Source organism: Hippocampus bargibanti, linkage group LG09 (genome assembly GCF_051943395.1).
Source record: "Hippocampus bargibanti isolate YZ-2025 linkage group LG09, ASM5194339v1, whole genome shotgun sequence".
Taxonomy (NCBI): domain Eukaryota; kingdom Metazoa; phylum Chordata; class Actinopteri; order Syngnathiformes; family Syngnathidae; genus Hippocampus; species Hippocampus bargibanti.
In genome coordinates this window covers 8654011-8679043 of record NC_142742.1, presented here as the reverse complement: position 1 = coordinate 8679043, position 25033 = coordinate 8654011, and the positions used below count along the sequence as shown (strand labels likewise).

The 25033-nt window shown below is 39.9% G+C and overlaps 2 protein-coding genes across 6 annotated transcripts in view; both read left to right on the top strand.

Annotated features, from left to right (window-relative positions):
* Positions 1–128: 128 nt before the first annotated feature.
* Positions 129–4995, top strand: mtfr1l (mitochondrial fission regulator 1-like). 2 transcript variants are annotated; one of them, XM_089005069.1, is made up of 8 exons: positions 129–255; positions 1225–1372; positions 1511–1618; positions 1686–1795; positions 1958–2169; positions 2734–3121; positions 4017–4166; positions 4271–4995. In XM_089005069.1, exons 2-7 carry the CDS (start codon positions 1358–1360, stop codon positions 4132–4134), a joined length of 951 nt encoding a protein of 316 aa, XP_088861195.1. In that variant the 5' UTR covers positions 129–255; positions 1225–1357; the 3' UTR covers positions 4135–4166; positions 4271–4995. The 2 variants fall into 2 exon arrangements, with proteins under 2 accessions (XP_088861195.1, XP_088861194.1); XM_089005068.1 differs by having other exon boundaries at positions 4017–4995.
* Positions 4996–22335: 17340 nt separating this feature from the next.
* stac (SH3 and cysteine rich domain) overlaps positions 22336–25033 on the top strand; it is a 45114-nt gene continuing 42416 nt past the window's right edge. The window contains exons 1-3 of one of the 4 annotated variants that reach the window (XM_089005032.1): positions 22336–22538; positions 22621–22739; positions 23753–23785. In XM_089005032.1, coding sequence (XP_088861158.1) covers positions 22632–22739; positions 23753–23785 — 141 coding nt within the window. In that variant the 5' untranslated portion in view covers positions 22336–22538; positions 22621–22631. Of the gene's footprint in view, positions 22740–23752; positions 23786–25033 lie in introns of all 4 variants that reach the window. The other 3 variants (XM_089005031.1, XM_089005035.1, XM_089005034.1) reach the window with 3 other exon arrangements.

The following is a 25033-nucleotide window of genomic DNA, read 5'->3' as shown; positions in this document are numbered from 1 at the left end:
AATTTTAAAATTAAAATGCTGTAAAATGCGCTTGAGTGAAAAATTAAAATGATGTATAATGCGCTTGGGGGGGGGGGGGGGACGTAACTGTCCGCCGAATCCTGTAGGGGCGCCAAGAAAAAAAATGATTTCAAACCGTCACCGGAAAAGAAGTACCGGCTTCCGGAAAAGAATAACAAAACTGTGAAAGACGAGAAGGAGAAACTCCGCTTCAAATAAAATATACCGCTTGGAACGTCCTAGTTTTCTTTTGACGTAAGTTAGGTTTTCTTGTCTTTAGTTTCATCATTCGTATTCAAACGAAACCTCCGGTAAATCGGCATACTTACAGGGTCATCGTCTGCTCAATCGACACGGCCTTGTGTATATGGAATAAATAGCTGCCGGTGCTAATAATTCAGCGACGCTCTCTGTACAAATATGTAATTTTTGCATATTTCTCCTAGTAATGGTCGTACTAGAGTGAATTAGCTGATAAATGTATAATGTAATGACGTCACTACGTGAACTCGTATGGTGTGTCTTATTTATTGAATTATCGACTCCCAAAAGACTTCGTGATTTCATCGTCCTTAAAAATATTCAAAGGTAAAAACATGATGGCATTTTTTTACACGTTTGCTTTTGTCATTCTGAAACGACCTTGTCAAACGTGACACGTCTGTGGTCCCACTCTTTATCCTGCCAGCTTCATGGCAAATACAAATTTTGTTTCAAATGACGGCCGGAATTATGATGTGGCATGAAATCAGAATACACTACAGTACATGACTCCATCTAAACACAACGACCGAATGAGTTCTCAAAGCAGGCAGAATTCATAACAAAACACCTTTTAAACCTGAGCTCATTTTTCATAATTCACACAGGTGCACAAAGCACAGGTGGCAAAGTCAAGGCCTGCCACATTATTTTATTCAGCCCATGTAAACAAATCAATGATGATTGCTCAAGTCCAAACCAAAATTTCAAATTGTCCACACAATGACAGTCATTATTTTTTACTTCAAATTTGAAAACTAGTTCTTTAATTTGTTTTACGTTCTATATGTAATATGTGGAGTGGATGAAGCATTCTAATGTCTTTCCCAAATGTATAACGCCTCCCGAGAGGAAACTAACTACAATGTGGCCCTTGGCAAAAAATGAGTTTGACACCCTTGCTCAAAAATTATCGGGTTGCTCAGTGATGTGTCTCACTCTCCGCTTGTGTCTCCCCAAAAGATGCTCTGACTAATCTCCAATTTACATCCCGAGAGTTGTCAGATTAACGTGGCATCTGTTCAGTGAACTGCTCATTCTTGAGCAACTAAGAGCACCAAAGCGCTGGTGCTCCGTGGCAAGCTGAGACGTCACCATGGAAACCCAAACAGTAAGGCAATCCATTTAGCAAGCACCTTACCAATTTGCAATGTAGTTTTCACACCCCATGTGGTTAACACGTAAATTTTTCACCAGTGAAAGGATTATAGATGTGCAGAGATTCATTTGTTGTCTTTACTTATTGCAGGACGTTATTCCTATTTGGCAGAACAAGCCTCATGGATCGACTCGCAGTGTGGTGAGAAGAATAGGCTCCACTCTCCCGCTCAAGCCCCCACAAAGGGCGTGTTTCCAGGTATTGCCCACTCATTTTTGTAAAAGTTGTTTGTGTATGGAATTTAAAATGCATTCATATAACACAGGAACTTCCTGGCCTTTCTGCTCTGCGGCCTATGGATGGCCCCATGGTTCCCACTTTGGCAGATATTGCCTGGATTGTGGCAGATGAAGAGGAGACGTACGCCAGAGTGCGGTAAAAACAAATGCAGGAATTTGTAATTTTTATTTTCTGGGTTTTCTTTCAAATTATATGAAGAGTCGATTTTATACACTTTGAATGGAATACACCAGCCATGTGGTAACTTTCTAGATAAACAAAAAGCTGAACTCACTCATAGTTTTCCCCTCTGTCCAGGAGTGACAGTCGCCCTCTCAAACACGAATGGAGACCCACGCCGCTCTTGGTGCTACACAGGAACTCGTCTGTGCCCAATTTTAGACGGGAGGGCAAGCGAGTGGAGGGCTTGAGGAAACCCGGGGTCACCGCACTCAACCGCACCACAGCCTTGCAGGATGAGCTGAGCAAACTTCGGGCACAGATTGCAAAGATTGTCGCTGGCGATACTGGTAAGTCCATTACACAGACGCTCCCCACCTTACGAACAAGATACGTTCTGAGTGGTCGTTCGTCAGGTGAATTCGTTTGTAAGCTGCTTCAGTGCTATATTTTGTATGGAATGTATGTTTAAGTGAACGGGGAAGTATAAAATAGATGCTCTAACAGTTGTAAAATAAATTCACGCCTACTGTAGTAATACGACATATATCCTTGGGTCTTCAGTAAGCCATTACTGAAGCTGCTGGCACGTAATTACTGAATTATGTGCTAGCAGCCATTACTTTTTGTTATGCATCGCGTCCTCCTGGGGCGTCAACTGGGAAGAGGGATTTCTTCCCCGCCCACATACTCTACGCAGCCAATCGTAAGCGAGCTCGGCGGAGTGGGGCCGTAACTCATCGGCAACACTTCAGCAAATAGTTTGTATGTACCGTTGTTCGTAACTCGAATGTTCATAAGTCGGGGAGCGTCTGTAGCTGGGATGTGATTTAAACAGAAATACTGAGCACTGCCTAAATATTTTGGATAGTGTCAATTAAACTATCGCAAATGTTCCAATGGCTTCATTCCAGGTTCCAACCCCTTGACTCCTGACCTGCTCTCCCCGGATGATACCACCATGAGTTTTTCCATGGCGCCATTCGAGACTGCCCCCTACCAGCCAGCGGCCACGGCGGCTGCCTCCTTTGTCATCAGCGACGTTACCGAGGAAGATGAGGAAGAGTTGGAGGAGCAAGACAACGACGACGACAAAGACATGGTGTCGGTGGTGTCGGAGCTGGTCCCCGACTCCCTGCCGCCCGTCTCCATGACGGCGTCGGCCACCTTTGACCTTGACAGGCCCAGTATGGACTACCGCGAGGCGGAAGAGGACACGGTATCGCTGTCCAAGTCCACTAGTTTTGCAGACGTGATGGACATCTTGAAGGACATGAATCGCATGAAGATGAACAAAGACAGGTACAATTTTTTTTTCTTACTTCCATCCATCCATTTTCGGGACCGCTTTATCCTCATTAGGGACGCGGGGGGTGCTAGAGCCGATCCCAGCCGTCTTTGGGTACTAGGCGGGGGACACCCTGAATTGGTTGCCAAAAACCAAGTGCAGGGCACACAGAGACAAACAACCAGTCACTCACACTCACACCGAGGGACAATTTGGAGTGCAATCAGCCCGCCATGCATGTTCTTGGAATGTGGGAGGAAACCGGAAGACCCAGAGAAAACCCACGCTGGCCCGAGGAGAACATGCAAACTCCACACAGGGAGGGCGGACCAGGTCTTGAACTCACAACCTCTGCACTGTGAAGCCGTGCTAACCACTCAACTACCGGGCGCCACCCTTATATACTATACAATAAAATAAAATAAAATAAAATAAAGTACAATATACAGTAATATACATTAATACAATAATATAATATAATATAATATAATATATGTGAATTTCCAAATTGTGGGACTATTAAAGGCTTTCTGATTCTGAATGTAATATAATATACAGTAATATAATATAATATCATATAATATAATATAATATAATATAATATAATATAATATAATATAATATAATATAATATACAGTAATATAATATAATGCACAGTAATATAATGTGATACACAGTAATATAATATAATACGCAGTAATATAATTTACAGCAATATAATATATTATTCTGTCCTACATTTTATGACATTTCACATATTTTTTGAGGTTTTAAAGTATACTTGTTATGTTGCTCTGGCATGTGGAAAAGGAGAGCCAAAGTCAATTCTGCTGTATGTGTGCATGTTTTGCCCTCGTGTGTGTGTTTTTTCGATTGAAATGTAATTTTATTTATTCTTTCATCATCAGATATAACAGGGGCTGTACGTCCTTAAGAGAAGAGGATTCTGCTTCTCTGATTTCCGAAGCTCTCAGGAAAAAGTTTGTCCTGAAGGAGGAAGATAGCGTTGGTATGCAACGGAAGTAGTTGACCCAGGCTTACTGATACAGCTGCTCCATGTAAGTTCAAATGTGTTTTATTATTACGATGAGGTTCAGTGCTGCCTCCATTTTAAGCAGTTATTTATCTACCCCCATCCCCACCCCGCTTTTTTTTTATTAAGGCCTTTTTACATAAACTGCCATGGACAGCAGCCTTCCTCGCCAGTTCAGAAACAAATCCGTATCATATATCGTCTATTTCTCGCTCCGGTTTTCTGAACAATGACTTGACACGTGGATTCAACTGAGGAGTGTGCAGTGGTCCGTTTGAAGGAGCACTTTTTTACCCATCCAGCATTGAAAAGGAGGGGTTTTTAATTGGGAAAGTTTCCAGTTCTGTATCATACTTGGTGAAAAACACAATCAATGTATACATTTAGCCTTTATTGTCTCAAGCTGGGTTGAGAAAACTTTGAGCCACAATCAACCCACTAGATTCACTTAAACTTTGGGGAGGCGGGTCAGAATTTGCAATCAGTTATTAAGCAGTATAAAGTTTTTTTTTTCCTAAAATTACCATACCATACCATAAACTCCTCCCTTTGTTAGCTTTAGGCCAATTAAACAGTCCAATGTGATTATGATATAAATCTGGCATCACTGCATATGTGCAGCAGGTCTTGTGCTAAACCAACATTGACTAAACTATAAATTATAAATAAATAAAAGTATATAAACACGTTAGATGGAGGAACAACATGCTAGTTAGAGAGAGTAATTTTTTTGTTTTTATGATGATGGAGTCTTTGGAGTCAAAAAGGAACCTACAGTATGCACGTCAACGTTTTTTAATCCAAAAACCCTAAATGGAAAATAATCCTGTCAGTGAACTCAATTAAACTGAGACTCCTGAAGTGTGTGAGATGCTTTGTATGATTCAAGATGGTGGCAGGCTTTTGAAGCAGACTAGGAATTCCCAACTGAGCAAAGAAAAATGTGTGTGGTTGTGTGTGTGTGCGTGTTTCGAACTCATTTGAACGAACTGCACTAATGTGAATCCACATCTACGACTATACTCCAAAATTATGACATCAGCATTAGCAAGGTATGCTACATCAACTCGCCATGTCATAGCAGTTACAGCCGCCCGCCGCAAAAAAAATATTTGTGTCCTAAAATCCAATTTTTATGAAATACATTTTGTTCATGTTTGAAATCGGGTTCCCACGGGACAAATCTTTTGCACACCAAGTCCCCACCATCTCGGAAAAACGTGTGAGTGTGTGCATTTTACATGACTGTACATTCTCCTGTGAGTGGTGATTATAGGTATTTCTAATGACGCCTTACCGCACGTCTATTGCCTGCTCAGATGCCTGATTTTGCACCCCCCCCCACAACTGTGCCACAATTTCATTTGTATCAGACCATCCTTTATTACCCAACTATGTTTGTGTTATTTGATGACATTTATTTAGTGTGCTGTTAGTTTTCCCCACATCCACACCAAGCCACTAAGTAATACGTAATACGCTACTTTTATTTCATCATGCATCATCTTTTTTTGGAGGGGCAGAGACCCACACCATTAAAATGTGATAAACACCAAGTTAGATTTTACCTCAGTTTCTCAATATTGAACCTCTTTGTTGAGGTGAACACATGTCCATATTGTACATGTTGATGCTTTTTTGGGGGTTATTGTCATGGAATGGTTTGTAAATAAAGATTGAGCAAATGTTTTGAAACTGTCTTTTTTTTGTCTTTGACTAGCCATAGCGGTCTAACGTGTACTGGGCAAAGACCACCGACCGGACCACCAACCCCCCGCCAAAAAAAAACAATATTTTTAATAATAATACATTTTGAAATATTACCACCAGGAGGCAGAAGAGCTCAGCTAACCAATTGTAAGAATGATTACAGTCATCCCTCGTTTTTCGGGGTTAATCGGGACCAGGACCACCCGCGATAGACAAAAATTATTAAAAAATATTACACACAAGATAATGAGATCAAATGCACCAGTTGGATCAAAATATGTGCCATTGAATCAAAATTATGCCAGTAGTGGATTTTTAATTAGTTTAAATAATTTGTAAAATTTGCATTCAAACCCATATGTACATAGACATAGCGGGAGAGACGTTAATGGTCTCAAGCAGTTGATGATTCTGTGCCTTGCTTAAGGTTTTCCGATTAATTCGTAAGAAAGAAACTGGCATGACTCCAAAAACCATACCTATTTTCCATAATCTGTTACAATAATGCTTTTTTCTCGTCTTTTCAAATTGGGGACTGACACTTTCATCAGTCACACACACTGAAGAAAAAAAAGTGATACAGTAAAGTCTCGTTATATCGATATCGGATATATCGATAGTCCCAGTTATATCGATACTATTTCTTTGCACGCACGGAGAAAATTACATGCAAACAGGGTCGGATATATCGATAGTCCCGGTTATATCGATATTTTTTCGGACTCCCTTGAATATCGATATAACGAGACTTTACTGTATATCGAAACCGCAATAATCGAAACACGAAGTAGCAACGGATTACTGTATCTCCATTCATGTAACATAGCACACTGATCTCAAACACTATCTATTAGCTGTCGAGCTAGCTACGTATTAGTTATCTATTAGCTAGCTAGCTAACTTGATCTATTTGAGTTATTCCCAGTTGAGTGAACGCTGGCGCATGTGGCTGCCGCTGCTCACGCACAGAAAAACGGATCCTGTGATTGTAAAGTGACCTTGAGAGTTTTGATAGGCGCTGATAAATGAAATGTATTATTATTATAAATGTCATTACCATACATTTTGTCTCATTCGCAACTAGTTCCCAAAATGGAGCCGCACCTGGGTGAGCCACAGTCTATTTTCTCAGAGGGTCCTTGGCCTAGTTCACCTTCCCCATGAAAATCCACCTGAATGTAGGTCCCGATAACTGTCTCGGGGGTTGACATCAAGATTTACCGTTATAATTAGGCTTTGTTAAATATAAATAAATCTACATTCAATGTTTTTGGTGCTTCTTTTGCTTTGGTTTTTACCTGTGCACCTTCATATACGTCATGTTTATGATTGGGGTTGCCATTCGCAAATTTATTCGGGAATTGAAATTATGACGTTGAGCGCCATTCCTGAATTTGTTCGGGTTTTGTTCTTTTCATGCTTGGGTGCCGATAAAGCGCTGGCCATGGCCTCTGGCAATGTTTTTTTTCTTTTCCACAAGGGGGCAGCATTTCCCTTTTAAATGTTTGCAATTGATTAAAGAAGTCATTCCATATCAATTGGAGCCATCTGGACTCCAATGTTTCGCTCCGAAAATGCGCAAGATGGCGCACAAGCTCCGCTGGGAATTTGTGTAAATTTACACCTTCTTTATGCGTGTTACCGCAATTGGCTGCGACACACAACTATTCACCATACTGTTAGTTATGTAGTTTTCCTTCTAATTTTGCGACCAACACGGTGTTTTCAGATGAAAAAAAGTACCCAAAATGCATTGTGTGTCGCTTTCTCAGTCAGGGGCGTTCCCTCCGTGACGTCACATAGGGCATCGTCATCAACTCAAAAACAAGACTTCATGAATATTCAGGGAGAGTCTTAAAACATAAAATATCGCTCTATGCGCTGGAATCTTAGTAAAATACGCTCAGTAGAAGTCATTTGAAGTGATTTTACAAATTATGGATGCAACTTGTCCGGAGTTGTCGGTTGTTCTTTAATGTCTTGGGAGACTGTGATTCATGCCGCCTACTGTTTCAAATTAATGACCTCTGTTGGTTACCTTCATTATTTTATTTTTTAAATTCAGCGCCATTGACTACACATTTTCACAACCTCAGCTGTGTAGGTTTCAACCTTTTTGTTTTCCATCACTTTGTAAATTATAGTGACCTATTTCCATTTTCTTTTTTTGCTGATATGATTCATTCGTTTGCATTTTTTTAGCCAAGAAATTATCTTTTTTTTAACTGAGTAATTAATCCTGCTAAAATACAGCATGTTAAGCAATGCTGTGTCAACCAGTCATCATTCTGGACGACAGCTGTGCTGAAACAAAGGTCGTAGATGACAAAACTATTCTAGCAGCTGTTGTTGTCAGTCTGCAGGTGTTGTCACAGTTAATAATCTTTAACTTGTAGCATCCTCCCAGCTCGAGACAGGAAATAGCATTTCCCAACATTGTTTCTTTTTCCAGTCTGAAATGAGAGTCTGAAAACAGCCAAATGACAAGAGAACAACAAAGTGCTCTCCTGTGAAAGTTAAATGGAAATGTGAAATGTCTTCTACTTGTTCTTATTTTTTCTTTTTTTTCTTCCTCGTGCCAAACTGTGACTCACATTTCCAAGCTGCGTAACCTTCCACTTCGGAAAAAGTAAAACGAAATACCAGAACAAAATAATCTGCTGATCCCACAAGCACTGAAAGCATGCAGTAGTTGTATGTGAGGGTAGAGCGGCAACACGATCACCTGCTTCTATGTCATTTTAATTAGATTAAATTAGATTAGAGTAGATTATATGAGCCTTTATTCGTCTCACAGTGGAGACATTTACATTTCACAGCAAAAAAAGTCATGTCAAAGTCTGTCAACTCATTTTCAGAGAATATTGCTCAAGGGCGGTCGGGTTGTGACGAAAACGTTGATCAATAATGTTTGCAATTACTTCATGATTGTCCATATGAAACATTGGATTGGATTGGATTGGATTAGCCTTTATTAGTGTCACAGTGGAGACATTTACATTTCACAGCAGCAAAATGATGAAATGAGGAAAGGAAAGAAAGAAGTAGAAAAACAAAATACAGGAGCTGCTGGAAAGGTAGCCACTCTTGCGGCGCCATCTTGAAGTCAAAAGAACAAAAAACTAAATAACAAATAATATGACAACACAAAAGGACAACCGACGTCTCCGGACAGGTTGTGTCCAAAATTTGTAAAATGACTTCAAATGACTTCTACTGAGCATATTTTACAAAGATTCCACCGCATGTAGCTATATTTTACGTTTTAAGACTCGCACTGAAGATTCAGGAAGTCTTGTTTTTGAACTGGTGACGAGTCCGTACGTGACATCACTAAAGGACCGCCCTTTACCGTAAAAAAAGACGCATTGTAGCGGTCCTTCCATCACGTCAATGTATTTTGCTGTACTTGTTTGGTCTGGGGACCTTGTGTTGCATCCAAAAGCCGCTGGGAGGCCAGAAGAGGGTGTCCAAGCTCCATATAAGGAATTTATCAGCCTGTCGAAACGGAGATGGCCACAGAAGGTCGCCATTTTGTGCCTCTTTTTTTGGGTGAGCGATTTTCCCCCAATGTTGCCTCAAAATGGCACATATAATTCTTTAATCAGAATCAGAATAATCTTTATTGCCAAGTATGTAGAACACACAAGGAATTTGTTTCCGGTAGAACACGCTGCACTAGTATCGTCGTCAAAAAAAACTGCTAAGTGGCACTATACAGTTCCATTTTGGCTACTGTTGAAATAGTTCAAAGAGTTAATGGCTTGGGGGAAGAAGCTGTTTAAATGTCTGCTGGTAATCGATTGCAAACATGTATGCTTTCCTCTTGAGAACTATTTGAATCATATTCATCACTGGATGTGTAACAAGAAAGCATATTCTCTGAATCTGAAGCCATTGTTTTGATTCACTAGCAATGCAAGACGTTTTGGCGTGACATCACGAACTTGGAGTGGGACTTTCTGAAAATGCCCAATTCGCAGCTCAATTTTTTGCAGATTTTGGACACTTGAAGTCATTTTGATTGGTGTTTTGCATTTCAATAAAAATATCATACTGCATGTTTTGGGTATTTTATATGCTATAAAACATTTTTCTGGTGTCAGTTAAAAAACAAAAAAGTGACGTCGGTTGTCCTTTAAGCACTTTCTGTAATAATAATAATAATAATAAATTTCATTTGTAAGCGCCTTTCAAAACTCACACACAAACACAACTCAAGGACACTACAGTCACAGGATAATTTTTCTGCGGGTGAGCAGCGGCAGCCACACGCGCCAGCGTTCACTCAACCCGGAAGTAATATAAAGTATAAATAAATAAATATGACAACACAAAATCATCCTCTTCACCAGTGGATCAGGGGCGTCATGTTGAAATGTGCACGTCTGCTATCAGCTAAATGTTAAAAGAAAACAAAAATGTAGAATCTATTGACGAAATAGATGGTTGGCTCATATCTCTTATACCATGTAAATCCGCTTCAATTCCAAGCCACGACAGTGCTCAATGTATGTAATATGGAGATGGCATGAAACATTCTACTGGCTTCCTCATATTCATGACGGCCCTCGAGAATAAACCGTAACTATAATGTAGCCTGTGGCAAAAAAAATACGTTTCAATGTTTGTCATGAACAAGCATCCTTTTCACCAGTGGATCGTGATGTCATGGCGGAATGTGCACGTCTGCGACAAGCTAAATGTTGAAAGCCAAAACAAAGCATTGAAACATTTAATTGAAAAAAAGGAGTTTGCACAAACTCCAACCAAATCATCTCAGTGGACTCACAAATTGGGGGCATTGATGTCATCTACTGGTGCTTGTGTCCAGTCACTGCCCACCATCCCTGTCAGTAGCAATGAATGAGCTTTAAAATCAAAATTACATCATTCATTCATTCATTACATCATACAGCAGCCATTAAACACTTTCATTTTCAGAAACTATAAATATGACATGAAATTTCTTTTTCCACAAATCCAAATGAGTATAATTCAATCCAGTACAGTGTCCACAGGATTACATGTAACGTGTCTCCACGGCAAAGAACCAGTTTCTCCCATTTCTCCCGCCCTTTTTTTAACCTTTAATTCACAACATCCCCGTGGTCTCCTAGCAACTTTGATCACAAAGTTGACGCAGAGCGGATGACAAAGGTCTAGGTGAAGAGAGTCGTCGGTGCCCTATCCATCCAATCTTTCCCAGATGTCGCCCACACATCCACCCACGTCATCGAGACACCCAGATGACACTTATGACTCACAATGGGACGCCTGCCGCGATTCTCCTTGCCATTTAGGAAATAGAAATTACGCGGAACAGTCTGTGACACTCTATTATTGTTTGTTACTATTATGACAATGAGGTGAATGTATTACAGCTCAGCTTTGACCGTATCTTTTATTTTATCAGTGGCAGACCGTCAAGGCCTGCAAAGTCTTCTCTGCAGGCCTAAAAATATCTGAATCACGTACTGATGTTAATTATATTTTGTCCATGAATTCTTATTAAATAATTCCAAATTGTCTTTCAGTTTCTTTTCATTGTTTTTCACCTGTTGTGCTGCTTCCAGATGTGTGTTTTTGAATTTAAAGGAAAACCGACGCCTCCGGACAAGTTGTGTCCATAATTTGTAAAGTCACTTCAAATGACTTATACTGAGCGTATTTTACAAAGATTCCACGGCATATAGCTATATTTTACGTCGTAAGACTTGCGCTGAATATTCAGGAAGTCTTGTTTTCGAGTTGATGACAAAGCCTGACGTGACGTCATATTTGGAACAACCCTGACCGAGAAAGCGACACACAATGCAGACTACTATTTGATACTAGTTGACACAAATTCCCAGGAGACAAATCAGTCCATTTCCAACAGAGCTTTGGCGCCATCTTGTGCATTTTCTGGGAGCTACATTGGAGTCCAAACGCCTCAAAATAACACAGAAGGACTTCTTTAATCGATTGCAAACATTTATGCTTTCCCCTTCAGAACTATTTGAATCATATTCATAACCGGATGAGTAACAAGAAAGCATCTTCTCCGAATCTGAAGCCATTGTTTTGATTCTAGAGCAAGGCAAGACGTCCTGGTGTGATGTCACGAACAAGGGGGCGCGACCTTCTGAAACTGAACATTTCTGAGGTCATTTTGAAGTAGTTTTGGGACACTTTAAGTCATTTTTATTGGAAATATTTAAACACCAGTACATATTTATAGAGATGTCATTCAGTCAATTTCTCTTCCTATCAGTTCAAAAACCGACACCAAGTTTGCCTTTGAGCTTAATTCATGAATCTTAAGCACACCTCACCACGCTTTAGACGCCCTGAAGGCGTAAAACTGATTGAAATGCCAAACACTTTCCTTCTGCTGCGACCTCGTTCAAAGTCAGGCATGACTGATATTTCTAATATTTGATGCAATGATGCAGCTGACCTTAACTGGTCTCCAGCTGGTCATCTCAGACTCTCGGTACGTGGCGGTCAGCGCTAACGAGGCAGCAGCTAAAAAAAAAACGAGAACAGCTGGAGACTTTGGGACGGCGCCTGTTTCATGTCGGAAGCAAACTGTCTTTGCTTTCAATTACTGTACCTTCGTTTCATGAGTATTCAATGAAATTTAACATGCAATATATTTGGTTCAGTCTTGACCTGAGCAATAAAGAACCTATTTTGGATTGGCACTATTTTTGGTGCCGCTCCCTTGTTTGTGACATCACGCCAAGACGTCTTGCCGTGCTCTAGAATCAAAACAATGGCTTCAGATTCGGAGAAGATGATTTCTTGTTACTCATCCAGTTATGAATATGATTCAAATAGTTCTGAAGAGGAAAGCATACATGTTTGCAATCGATTAAAGAAGTACTTGCGTATCAATTCGACCTGTCAGGACTCCAATGTAGCGTCCCAGAAAATGCACAAGATGGTGCCCAAGCTCCGTTGGAAATGAGCTGATTTGTCTGCTGGGAATTTGTGTCAGCTAGTATCCAATCGTATTTTTGGTGCAACACACAACAATTCACCATTGCGTTATTTATGTCTTTTCCTTCTAATTTCGCCATCAACACGAAGTTTGCAGACCAAACAAAGTACCCAAAATGCATTGTGTGTCGCTTTCTCGGTCAGGGGCGTTCCTTCAGTGACGTCAAGTCCGGAATCATCACCAACTCGAAAACAAGACTTCGTGAATATTCAGCGCGAGTCTTAAAACGTAAAATATAGCTATATGTGGTGGAATCTTTGTAAAATACGCTCAGTAAAAGTCATTTGAAATGATTTTACAAATTATGGACACAACTTGTCCGGAGGCGTCGGTTGTCCTTTAAGTGATACATTCGTGAAACACAGTCTTCTTGATTTGAATACCACGCCCCTGGACATCCCATGTTACAAGCACCAACATCCATAAACCAACAGAACATAGACATTTTAATGGGTTGTCTTTCCATGAACTGAAAGATTTGTAACCTGGCTAATGAGTTCTTCCAGTGAAGGAGTTACCAAGTCCTAAATTCTGCCCAAGGCCAAATCTCCTACATGAGGATGACAGTTTAACAGGCTGTGTCTGTTCACCTCAGATTGACCCCAGATTTTCTCTGCTTCCATTGTGGGCCTTGTGTTCTAACGTTGGGACTTTTAAATATGATAACTTCTGTCTATTCTCTATCAGCAAGTTAAGTGTATCTCAGGGCATTACAGTGTTTTTTTTTCTCAACACATTGTGATCTGTTGCTGCAAAATCACCACGATGAAAATTCCTTGCATAACATTACATACCGTAGTGATCAAAGGTTGGATGACATGTCCGAATGACATTGACAGTTTCATTCAAGAACTCATTACTGTTTTTTTTCTGACCTTTTAAATATGATTTAGAGTGCCTTTTGCATGTCATTTAATCGTACTCGCATTCATGTGCACAGAAACACACCAATCTCTCATTACTTTGCCAGGGACCCTGCAGTGACTATTCCTAGGACAGCAACATAATAAGATCGCCTAATTAGCCTTGGTTCTTGGGGAATCTATTTGCCCACTGCTGGAACACATGCTGTGGAATGTGTGTGCATGTGTGTCCGTGTGTGTGTCTGTGTGTGTGTGTGTGTGTGTGTGTGTGTGTGTGTGTGTGTGTGTGTGTGTGTGTGTGTGTGTGTGTGTGTGTGTGTGTGTGTTCGTAATTAGCACACTTTTCGATGTCAGGCATGAAAGGGCAATTTCAACCATCTAACAGAATGTGACATTTAATGTTCCTCCTTGCATTTGACGAATAGGAGATCTTAATAATCCACTTTAACACTATTGCAATGCGTTCAAATTACGAGACAAAGTGATGGGAAACTTGGAAAAATATGGTTGCTATTATGACTCTTTCGTGGGAATTTGTGGGAATTCACCTTCTGCTACAATCGGCTCAACTATCCACTGGGTTCAAGTATTATGAACCCTGGACTAAATTTTAAAGAAAATGCTACTTAAAAAAGAACTCAATAAAAATAATGCCATCAAGTGCCGGCCATAAGAGTAAATTGAATCTTAACCAGATGCCAAACAATGTGCAAAAATGTGTCCTCTCCAGTGCCAGGGTTTTTGTCATTTTCACTCAAATTCCAGGATCCACAGAATATTGAGTTTTAGGACTACATAAGCATTCAATGCAGCATAAGAAACCTGAGACTTTCATCAGAAAAAAATACAGTGATACCTCAGCTCACCAACTTAATTGGTTCCCAGAAAGTGTGTTAGGTGAAAAGTTCATTTTCCGAACATTTATTTCCCATAAGAAACACGTCTGTGTAAGCTCTCAGTCGTACAGGAGTGGTCCATCGAAGAGAAGGTTTCTTCGTCAGCCTCTTGGATAGGAGGCGAAACGTCCGAAACCTTCAAAATTGTACAGATGATGGCTGAAGAAACCTTCTCATCGATTCCCATAAGAAACCATTAAAATGAGATTTGAGATCCGTTCCCAGGTCCCCATAAAACATAATTCTCTACTAAACAAGCATTAAAACTACCCACAATATACCTTATTTTATGTGTAATTAAAATGCTCTTGTGTTGTAATTAAAAAAAGAAACTGTTCTGTATAATAAAGTCGTTTTATTTACCTTTATGATGGTTGTTGATGTAGTTGCCTCTTGATGATATCCGAGTGAAGTTGCCGTGCTTTCTCGGCGATAATACCCTTACTCACACTGTCCCCTGCTAGCTTCTTTTCGTTAATCCAAATTAACAGAAGTTTTTCAACCTCTTCTATTGACTGAGACCGTTGCTTAGACAACACAGAAACACCCTTAGCCACACGTAGCAATGGTCGACTTAGCGTACTGGTACGCTAAGTCACACACAGGAACACCTCGTTCGTGTTTTTCGATGATCTCCTTCTTCTGCTCGACCGTAATTTTCTTTTTTTTCCTCTTCGGCTTAACACTAGCCTGTGATGGGGTCTTTTTCGGTCCCATAATAGCAAAAGTATCTTCGATAAACAAACCACCTCCGCACTCAAAGAAAGAGGGTGTCCACCGTGGCGCTGTTCGACCGTGTGGTTTGGTGTTCATCCGCCGAAAATTAGCCCGCCAGCCACCGTGGCGCTGTGTGGTTTGGTTCGTCTCCCGAAAACTAGTTAGTCGGCCAAGACTATATCCTCGTGAATTTAATGGTTGTGAGGCGAAAAGTTCGTGAGGTAAAGCGTTCATCAGCTGAGATCACAGTATCTGGGCACATCGTCAGATATACAAGGGTGTGCACACTTATGCAAACATGTCATCTCAATTTTTCTTCCCCTCTCGAAAAGATCTGTATAAAACAGAGTCATAAAGTTTATAGGTCAAATTAAAGTTGTAAAACGTTTAGATTTTATTTGTCTTGGACTGCCAGCCCACGTAAAAGCAAAACTTTGTGTGTGTTACTCCTTTGAAACGACTTCAGATTTGTATCCCCTCACATCCTTTAAGCAGCCACTAATTGTCGTGATTTCTAAATGTACTTGTTTTAACATCTGGAGGAGTCTTAAAATAGTTGGCACAGTGACGTGGCTGTTAGCGCATCACAACAATGTGTGGAGAAGAGGTTCAATACAGTATTCTAGAGTGCCACGTTATTCACACACACTTCCCCAAAAAAATACACGTCATCAGTGTGAATACAAATGTCAATCAAGCCACTCGTATGGACCTCGAGTCCATGCGAACATGTCTATTTCCATGTTTCTTCATCATCGTCTATAACCCCCCACAATCCCCTCCGAGACAATCCGATCACACGTTCCGCAGGGAACATTTTGCACTTATGGGATCCACTTTCTAAGAAAAGCTGCTGTTGTTTTCCCACTCATCATGTCCATTACGGTCGAGGTCTGTGTGTTCTAATCACAGGGATAGTAGAAATAGCAACGGTGTGATGTTACTCCCCATTTGGAATAATTAACCCCCTGTTGCTGTTGGTTTTTTTTCCCCGCTGCTGTCAACTCATTTTCAGAGAATTTTGCTCAAGGGCGGTCTGGTTGTGACTAAAACATTGATCAATAATGTTTGCAATTACTTCACGATTGTCCATATAAAACATGATTGTATTGGATTGTATTGGATTAGCCTTTATTAGACTCGCAGTAGAGACATTTACATTTCACAGCAGCAAAATGATGAAAGGAAGAGGAAAGGAAAGGAAGAAGTAGAAAAACAAAATACAGGAGCTGATGTAAAGGCAGCCACATTCGCGGCGTCATCTTCAAGTCAAAACAACTACAAAAACTAAATAACAAATAATGTGACACAACACAAAGACAGTCTTAAAGGACAATCGACGTCTCTGGACAAGTTGTGTCCATAATTTGTAAAATGGCTTCAAATGACGTCTACTGAGCGTATTTTACAAAAATTCCACCGCATATCGAATCAAACAAATTCTTTAATCGATTGCAAACATGTATGCTTTCCTCTTCAGAACTATTTGAATCATATTAATAACTGGAGGTGTAACAAGAAAGCATATTCTCCGAATCTGAAGCCATTGTTTTGATTCTCGAGCTAGGCAAGATGTCTTGGCGTGATGTCACAAACTGGGGGCGGGACTTTCTGAAAATGTCCAATTCGCAGCTCAATTTTTTGCAGATTTTGGACACTTTAAGTCATTTTTATTGGTGTTTTGCATTTGACTAAAAATATCATACTGCGTGTTTTGGGTATTTTAGATGCTATAAAACGTTTTTTCTGGTGTCAGTTAAAAAACAAAAAAGTGACGTCGGTTGTCCTTTAAGCACTTTCTGCACCCTCTTTGTTGTATGAAGGAGTTCTAGATGAAAGAGGAGAGGATAAAAGCGTCATTTTCACCAGTGGATCAGGGACATCATGGTAAAATGTGCACGTCTGCTACAAGGTAAATGTTGAAAGCAAGCACAAAACTGTAGTATCCATTGACGAAAACACATTGTCTCACATCTCTCGTCCCACGTAAATCCGCTTCAATTCCAAGCTGCAGCAATTCCACATATGCATTTTTATTATTATTAGTCGTATTATTTTTTTATTAGTATTTTCATTATTATTAGTAGTAGTATTAGTATTATTATTCTTGGTTTTTAGGGTGATGTTGCTAAATTAGTTTGAAAACATATTGATGTGTTCAATGTTGACACAGACCTTTTTGTTTTTCAACTTTTTTTTCAATGAGATGACTTTTTCGACATGCACAAAAGGTCCGTTTCTCTCAAATATTGTTCCCAAATCTGTCGAAAGTGAGCATTTTTGCGTTGCTAAAATAATCCATACAATAAATCCGCTTCGATTCCAAGCCACGACAGTTCCACATACACATCGTCTATCGATTTGTATGTGAAAACACACATTTACCAACACATATTGGTAAATGTGTGTTGTTGGCAGTATTTCAGGTATTAAAAGGGGCCCAAAATTGTTGTAACTCGTTATGTGAATATGTTGAAATACAGGAAATCCAATTTTCCCAACAGCAAAACTTCAAAGTGTTTAGTTTAATGCGTATGACGTAGATTGCGCAGTGACATTATTCAAAATGAGCCATATCAGCCCCTAAAAGGCATTTATGTATGTATGTATGTATGTATGTATGTATGTATGTATGTATGTATGTATGTATGTATGTATTTATTTATTTGTTTGTTTGTTTATGTTTTGAATTATAATCATTATAAATATGTTTTCATTCTAAATAATATTGTATGTATTTTGGGTAAAAATACATACCATATTTTACATACATACAACATTTGGCTAAATGCAGTAACAGAAATGCCAAGTTGACATTGGAACATCCACTCCTGACTCAATCGTGTTAGTCGTGGCATTTTTTTGTGCTTTTTATCGATTTATTTATTTATTTATTTATTTTTGCCACAAGCGCACACATACCACCGCCATACAAACAGACATGCAAGAGTGACTCACGCCTTTGTGTTTTATGTTCCCCCTGTTGAAGAGCCAGCATGTTGATTGTTTCAATATGGGGGCCATGATGACAACTTGTGCTCAACTTCTCTGTGTCACATTTTACCATTCCGTGTTACCAGATGTGCAAAAAATTCACAGACTCGACTGTGTAAAAGTACACATACTAATGTTTAAAAAAAAAAGTATAAGTACAGACGCTCCCCAACTTACGAACGAGATACATTGCGAACGGTCGTTTGTAAGGTGAATTTGTTTGTAAGTTGCTTCAGTGCTATATTTTGTATGGAATGTATGTTTGAAGGACAACCGACGTCTCCGGACAAGTTGTGACCATAATTTGTAAAATGGCTTCAAATGACTTCTACTGGGCGTATTTTAATAAGAGTCCACCGCATATAGTTATATTTTACATTTTAAGACTAGCTCTGAATATTCAGGAAGTGAACTTGTTTTTGAGTTGGTGACGAGTCCGTACGTGACGTCTTGAAAGGACCGCCCCCTGACCGAAAAAAGACACATTGTAGCAGTCCATCATCGTCAATGGATTTTGCTGTACATGTTTGGTCTGAGAACCGTGTTGCACCCAAAAGCCGACAGAAGAGGGCATCCAACCTCCATATAAGGAATTTATCAGCCAGTGGAAGCGGAGGTGGCCACTGGAGGTCGCCATTTTGTGCCTCTTTTTTTGGGTGAGAGATTTTCCCTCAATGTTGCCTCAAAATGGCACATATAATTCTTTAATCGATTGCAAACATGTATGTTTTCCTCTTCAGAACTATTTGAATCATATTCATAACTGAATGTGTAACAACAAAGCATATTCTTCGAATCTGAAGCCATTGTCTGGATTCACCAGCAATGCAAGACGTCTTGCCGTGATGTCACGAACTGGGGGCGGGACTTTCTGAAAATGCCCAATTCGCAACTCAATTTTTTTGCAGATTTTGGACACTTTAAGTCATTTTTATTTGTGTTTTGCACTTGAATAAAAATATCAGACTGCGTGTTTTGGGTATTTTAGATGCTATAAAACGTTTTTCTGATGTCAGTTAAAAAACAAAAAAGTGACATTGGTTGCCCTTTAAGGCTTATATAAATATATTTAAGGTTTATATAAGTATGTTTAAGGCTCGTATAAGTAACCTGTATTGGTTTGTACTGAAAAATAAACATTTAATAACATATTGTGATGTCACGAGAGGCTGTGTCCTGGAGGGCAAATACATCCCCCTAAGATGGCTCCACCCTGAGAGAGTCTTGGCCCCACCTGGTGGAAGGCAGCAATTAAACCCACACACCTGCAGCTGATCGGGGCTTGATTGGAAAGCAGGGCTCTTAAGGCAGAGAGCCTCTGAGTGTGCAGCTCGACAAGCTCGATTGCTGTGCTCTGTGAAGAAGTCGATTGCTGGGTGGAACTCATTGCCAGTTGGGACCACACGACTGGACACTGGATTTGAACCTAGCTAAGGTGGCTAGGCTACATGAGGAGGACGTCAAGAGGGGTGAGGCCTAGAGACTCTTGTAAAAGAACTCCGTCTTCAGTTTTACCTCAGAAGAGACTTTATTTGGATTTAAGTATCAGAAGAGACTTTATTTGGATTTAAGTATCAGAAGAGACTTTATTTTGATACGTATTGGAAGAGACACTATTCAAACCTTTGTTGCTTGTGAATTCCCCCTGGAACCCTTGATTAAAACCTGTTGTTTGTATCCAAACCTGTCGTCCATTGCACTTCTTGTCCTGTCCCGATGAGAGCTAGCCTCTCATGATATTACAATATATACTCGATAAAGATATGCACATGTACAACTGTAGAGAATACTATACTAGATAATATATTATATAGAATACTAATATGTTACGACAAAAATGTTCGTATATACAGTTGTTCGTAACTCAAATGTTCATAAGTAGGGTCCGTCTTTACATATTTAACTTCGGTGCCTCCATAAAGTAAAAATTAGGACAAAAAACAGACACTTCATATATATATATACTTCAGTTGTAAATTTGTATCAATTTTAACTGTCAATTATGTTATACTTAAATACACATACATAAATTAAAATATCTTTAGACAATATAAATAATTATAATAATAATAACAACAACAATAATAATAATAATAATAATAATAATAATAATAGGCCATCTATACATTTATATGTCTAATTACATTGTTGAACTGAAGGAGCGGTGTCATTTATTGGTAGTCTAACATCTAAAAATACTTTGCTGCAATCTTGAGGTATCTCTTTATATCCTTTTGAGTGGGAGTCAATATCTCTTTGATTTCGCTTTTTCTCATCTTTTTTTTTTTAATGAATGAGCCCCTTTGAGACTTTGCGAGAGAGGGAATCCCCCCCGATATGAAACGGAAGCTGAGCAGGAAGTGCTCATTTGGCTCACTGGGTATATGTCGGTGGGTGTTCGTGTCCCCGTCAAAGTGAGGAGGCTGCCGTCTCGCGCTTTCTTCCTCCGTCCCATTATGCAATTTCATGGCATCATGAGGGGAGGTGGGATTGGGGGAGGGGGGCTCAAGGGATGCCTCATTTCAACAGAAGCCTCTTAGAAAATAGTGAAGTGAATTCTCATCGGAACGAATACTGAAAAAAAATGTAATATGTTATATAGTTCAATACAATCTCATATTATCAGGCCATCACATTTGATGTCAAAGCAATCAGTGACGGGCCGTGGATTTCATTGCTAGGCCTTCAGCAGTGCTATGTTCTTATCCCTTGACTGTCAAGTGTTTTTGAGAGTTTTGAAAGGCGCTAATAAATAAAATATATTATTATTATTATTACTAAACTCTAATGAGGAATAAGCGGTACGGAAAATGGATTATTATTATTATTATTATTATTATTATTATAAGTGTGTGATTTACGACAAGTCCACTAGAGGGTGTCATTAGCCAGGAAATAATTGGCCGACCTTTCTTAATGATGTCCATTTTTTCTTGAAAAGTCTGTCTTGAAGATGGATTTAACAGTAAATCTCCAACCAAATCCATTTCTCCTCCTTCAGCCATTGTTGGTTGACAAAACTGCTATTAAATCCACACATTACATTTGATTAGGCAGCTCGCTATAGATACAGTGTGCTAGCACTGGCCAGTATGCTAATGTCACAAGCTGCTTGTGATCAAAGCAGTTTTCGCAAACGATAATTGGCTAGTGTTAGCTAATCATAGTTAGCACCACAGAGTTGCGAGAAACTTAACATGTATGATAATTTAGTGCATGACTGAATAGACCCCCTTTCTCTCTCTCTCTCTCTCTCTCTCTCTCTCTCTCTCTCTCTCTCTCTCTCTCTCTCTCTCTCTCTCACTCTATTTCTCGCTCTTTATATGTATCTCTCTCTCTATATGCCTCTCTCTCTCTCTCTCTCTCTGTATGTCTCAATGTCTCTCTATGTCTCTCTTTGTCTCTCGTTGTCTCTCTGTCTCTTCATGTCTCTTTGTCTCCCTCACTCTCTCTCTCGTTGTCTCTCTCTCTCTCGCTCTCTCTCTCTCTCTCTCTCTCTCTCTCTCTCTCTCTCTCTCTCTCTTTCTCTCCCTCTCTCTCGCTCTATGTCTCAATGTATCTCTATGTCTCTCTTTGTCTCTCGTTGTCTCTATGTCTCTCTCTGTCTCTCTCTGTCTCTTCATGTCTGTCTTTGTCTCTCTCTCTCTCTCTCTCTCTCTCTCTCTCTCTCTCTCTCTCTCTCTCTCTCTCTCTCTCTCTCTCTCTCTCTCTCTCTCTCTCTCTTTCTCTCTCTTGCTCTCTCTCTCTCTCTCTATGACTCTCTATGCGTCTCAATGTCTCTTCATGTCTCTCCATGTCTCTCTCTGTCTCTCTCTCACTCTCGCTCTCTCTGTCTCTTTCTCTGTCTTTCTCTCTTTATGCCTCTCTCTCTCTCTCCCTCTCTCTGTCTTTCTCTCTTTATGCCTCTCTCTTTCTCTCTCTCTCTCTCTCTCTCTCTCTCTCTCTCTCTCTCTCTCTCTCTCTCTCTCTCTCTCTCTCTCTCTCTCTCTCTCTCTCGCTCTTTCACGCTCTCTCGCTCCAGCTCACAGTGGAGCACAGCATGCTTGTGGAGTCTTTACTCACCAACCACTCAAGGAAGAATCTTACCACTCTCTCCGGCAACACTGGACTGTTCTTTCTTCTTTGTTTTCAATTTGGACTTGTTCTTACGTGATTAGGACCTTCTCGCAGGAGCAGCGAGACTGTGGATGACTTTGGGGCACCCTACTCGAGTCACGGTGACCATCAAGGCATAAACACGATGGAAACGTGAGGAGGAGAAGAACAAGAGGAAACACATTCTGTTTTTTTTTTTATTATTTACATATTTAGAGATTGAAATCATGATCCCACCGGCCAACTCAACCCAGGAGGAGACTATTGGGGGAAAAGAGGATGAGCAAAATGAGACTCCAAAATCCCCGAGCAACACGTCCAACCAGGAGACCAAGGTAAGAACTCTTAGTCCTGTGACATTTACTTAAAATTCCTGGAAAGGTTTGGAAAAGTGCTTGGATATGTTGGATAAAGTGCCAAAAATCCTCATTAAACAATTGAATAATTTCTCATCTATATATATTGTGAGAGAATGGCAATTGCATTTAATTTGATCAAGTAAAATATTTGAATGTCCTTTTATGAGGCCATAAACTGCTTCCAATTTGAACTCATAAGTGCCCAAATATGAGTTACTGTGAGCATCATTTATAGTTATTTGCGCGCACTCTTTACACACCGATATGAAACTTACAACGTTCACGGTGACAGAGTCATGTGTTGCCATGACTTTGCGATGCCATTAAAATCACTAATGACTTGATTCATTATCAATATGACCTCATTTGACCCGAGGAAGGAATAAAAAGTGACGTTTGAGTGCACTCATTAGTATTAAATAACCCGTAAGTATAACCTATGGGTCAGAAATGCCCTCTTGTACTCATTCCACCGCATAATAACATACAATCACAGAGATGCAGTTGCCGGTAAAAATCTTTGGAGCTGCTCTCACCATGATATGGCCTACACTATTCAACACAGCAATGAAAAAAATTATCAAATGATTTCCTTTCTGAGCGTGTCAATCAAAAGTAAGCATTATTTGTCCTGTTTTTAGTTTGTGTAGTGGTTGGATTGCGCAAGTGTTCTAAATGTCTTAAAATATGTTTTCCCAAACTGCGAATTGCATTCCTCACAAATAAAAACATTCACGACCTAAAACTGACCTCATATCCAAGTTTGGGATACACTGTGCCACAACAGTGCGGTCACTTTGCAATGCAATCTTCCTTTACAAGGACTTATTTCCGTCGTCATTTTGATGTGAGGCTATAAATTATCTAAATAGACCTGTCATATAAATGAGACCGTATAAAAAAAGCATGGGAGAAATGCAAAATACTTCTACAAAGTTCCCTGCAACATAATAAAATGAATAATACATTTTTTGTATCCTTTTTGTAAGAATACTACAAGGACCGAACACCCAAAACGGAAGGTGAGACTCCATTTTGTTGCGCATCATTAACCCTCCTGTGATTAACCAACTTGTAAAAAATGTTTTTAAAAAAACTGGCAAAATTTTTCCAATTTTGTCATTTAATTTTTTTATTGCGTTTTAATTTGCTTTATCATTAAGATCATCCAGGAGGGTTATTGCATTGCATCATAGTCGAGTGAAGCAACCCCATGCATTAATCAATACGATCATCCAGTTGATGCCGCTGCTTTTCAAGTCTCATTTAATCTGCTTTTCATTTTGCTGCATTTTATGAGACATCATCCTCACTCTGAAACTCCCGTTTTTTTTATGAGCGCAGCTGCAAGTTAAGCTCTGTCAAGCAAAGAATGTGCTCCTCCTCGCCCTCCTCCTTTTATCTCTGGGGTCAACTTGAACCTATTCAATGTCTTGAAATATGTAACTGACTATGATTATGATGACATCCATACATTTTCCAGACCGCTTCATCCTCGGGGGGTGCTGGACCCTATCCCAGCCGTCTTCGGGCACAACCATTCACTGTCACACTCACACTTAGGGACATTTGGAGTGTTCAATCAGTCCTCCATGCATGTTTTTGGAATGTGGGAGGAATCTGGAACACCCGGCGAAAACCCACAAGGGAGAACATGCAGAGTCCACACAGGGAGGCCGGACCGGGTCTTGAACTCACGACCTCTGCACTGTGAAGCCGGCGTTGAAACCACTCGCCTGATTATTATGATATGTTTTCAATATTGTGTACAAATCCCATATATGAGGTGTCTCGGGCATCTGATTAGGACGCCCCCTATTTTCAAGTCCCACCTCAAAACCCATCTGTTTTAAATTGCTTTCAATGTCTAGTTCAGTGATGGGCAAACTACGGCCCGCGGGCCACATACGGCCCGTTAGGCTTTTCAATCCGGCCCGCCGAACTTGCCCAAATTATAGTACAAACAGTGTCTAAAACTCATGACAAAAAGCTAGCGACCAACAGGGCAGATAACTGAAAAGTTGCCTGGCCCATTTTTCCCAACTTGAAGCAAAATGAGACCAATCCCATTAAGAAACATTGTCACAAAGTATAAAGTTTTCTTTTAAATCAAGAATGCACCAACTACAAATGCTACCTTGCTTAATTTACGGCAAATGCGCATGGCTGTAAATTTTGCTACAGTAGTCGATTGTCATTGTGGTGCACAATGCAACGTTTGCATTGATTCCTACGAGCCACTAAGCCCCTTTCATAAGTCTCACGTACAC

What these genes read in the sequence shown, in the direction of transcription:
- mtfr1l (XM_089005069.1), top strand. An exon ending in CACAAAGGGCGTGTTTCCAG is followed by an intron (nt 1,619 to 1,685) that starts GTATTGCCCACT and finishes CATATAACACAG; the next exon opens with GAACTTCCTGGCCTTTCTGC. An exon ending in ATGAAGATGAACAAAGACAG is followed by an intron (nt 3,122 to 4,016) that starts GTACAATTTTTT and finishes TTTCATCATCAG; the next exon opens with ATATAACAGGGGCTGTACGT.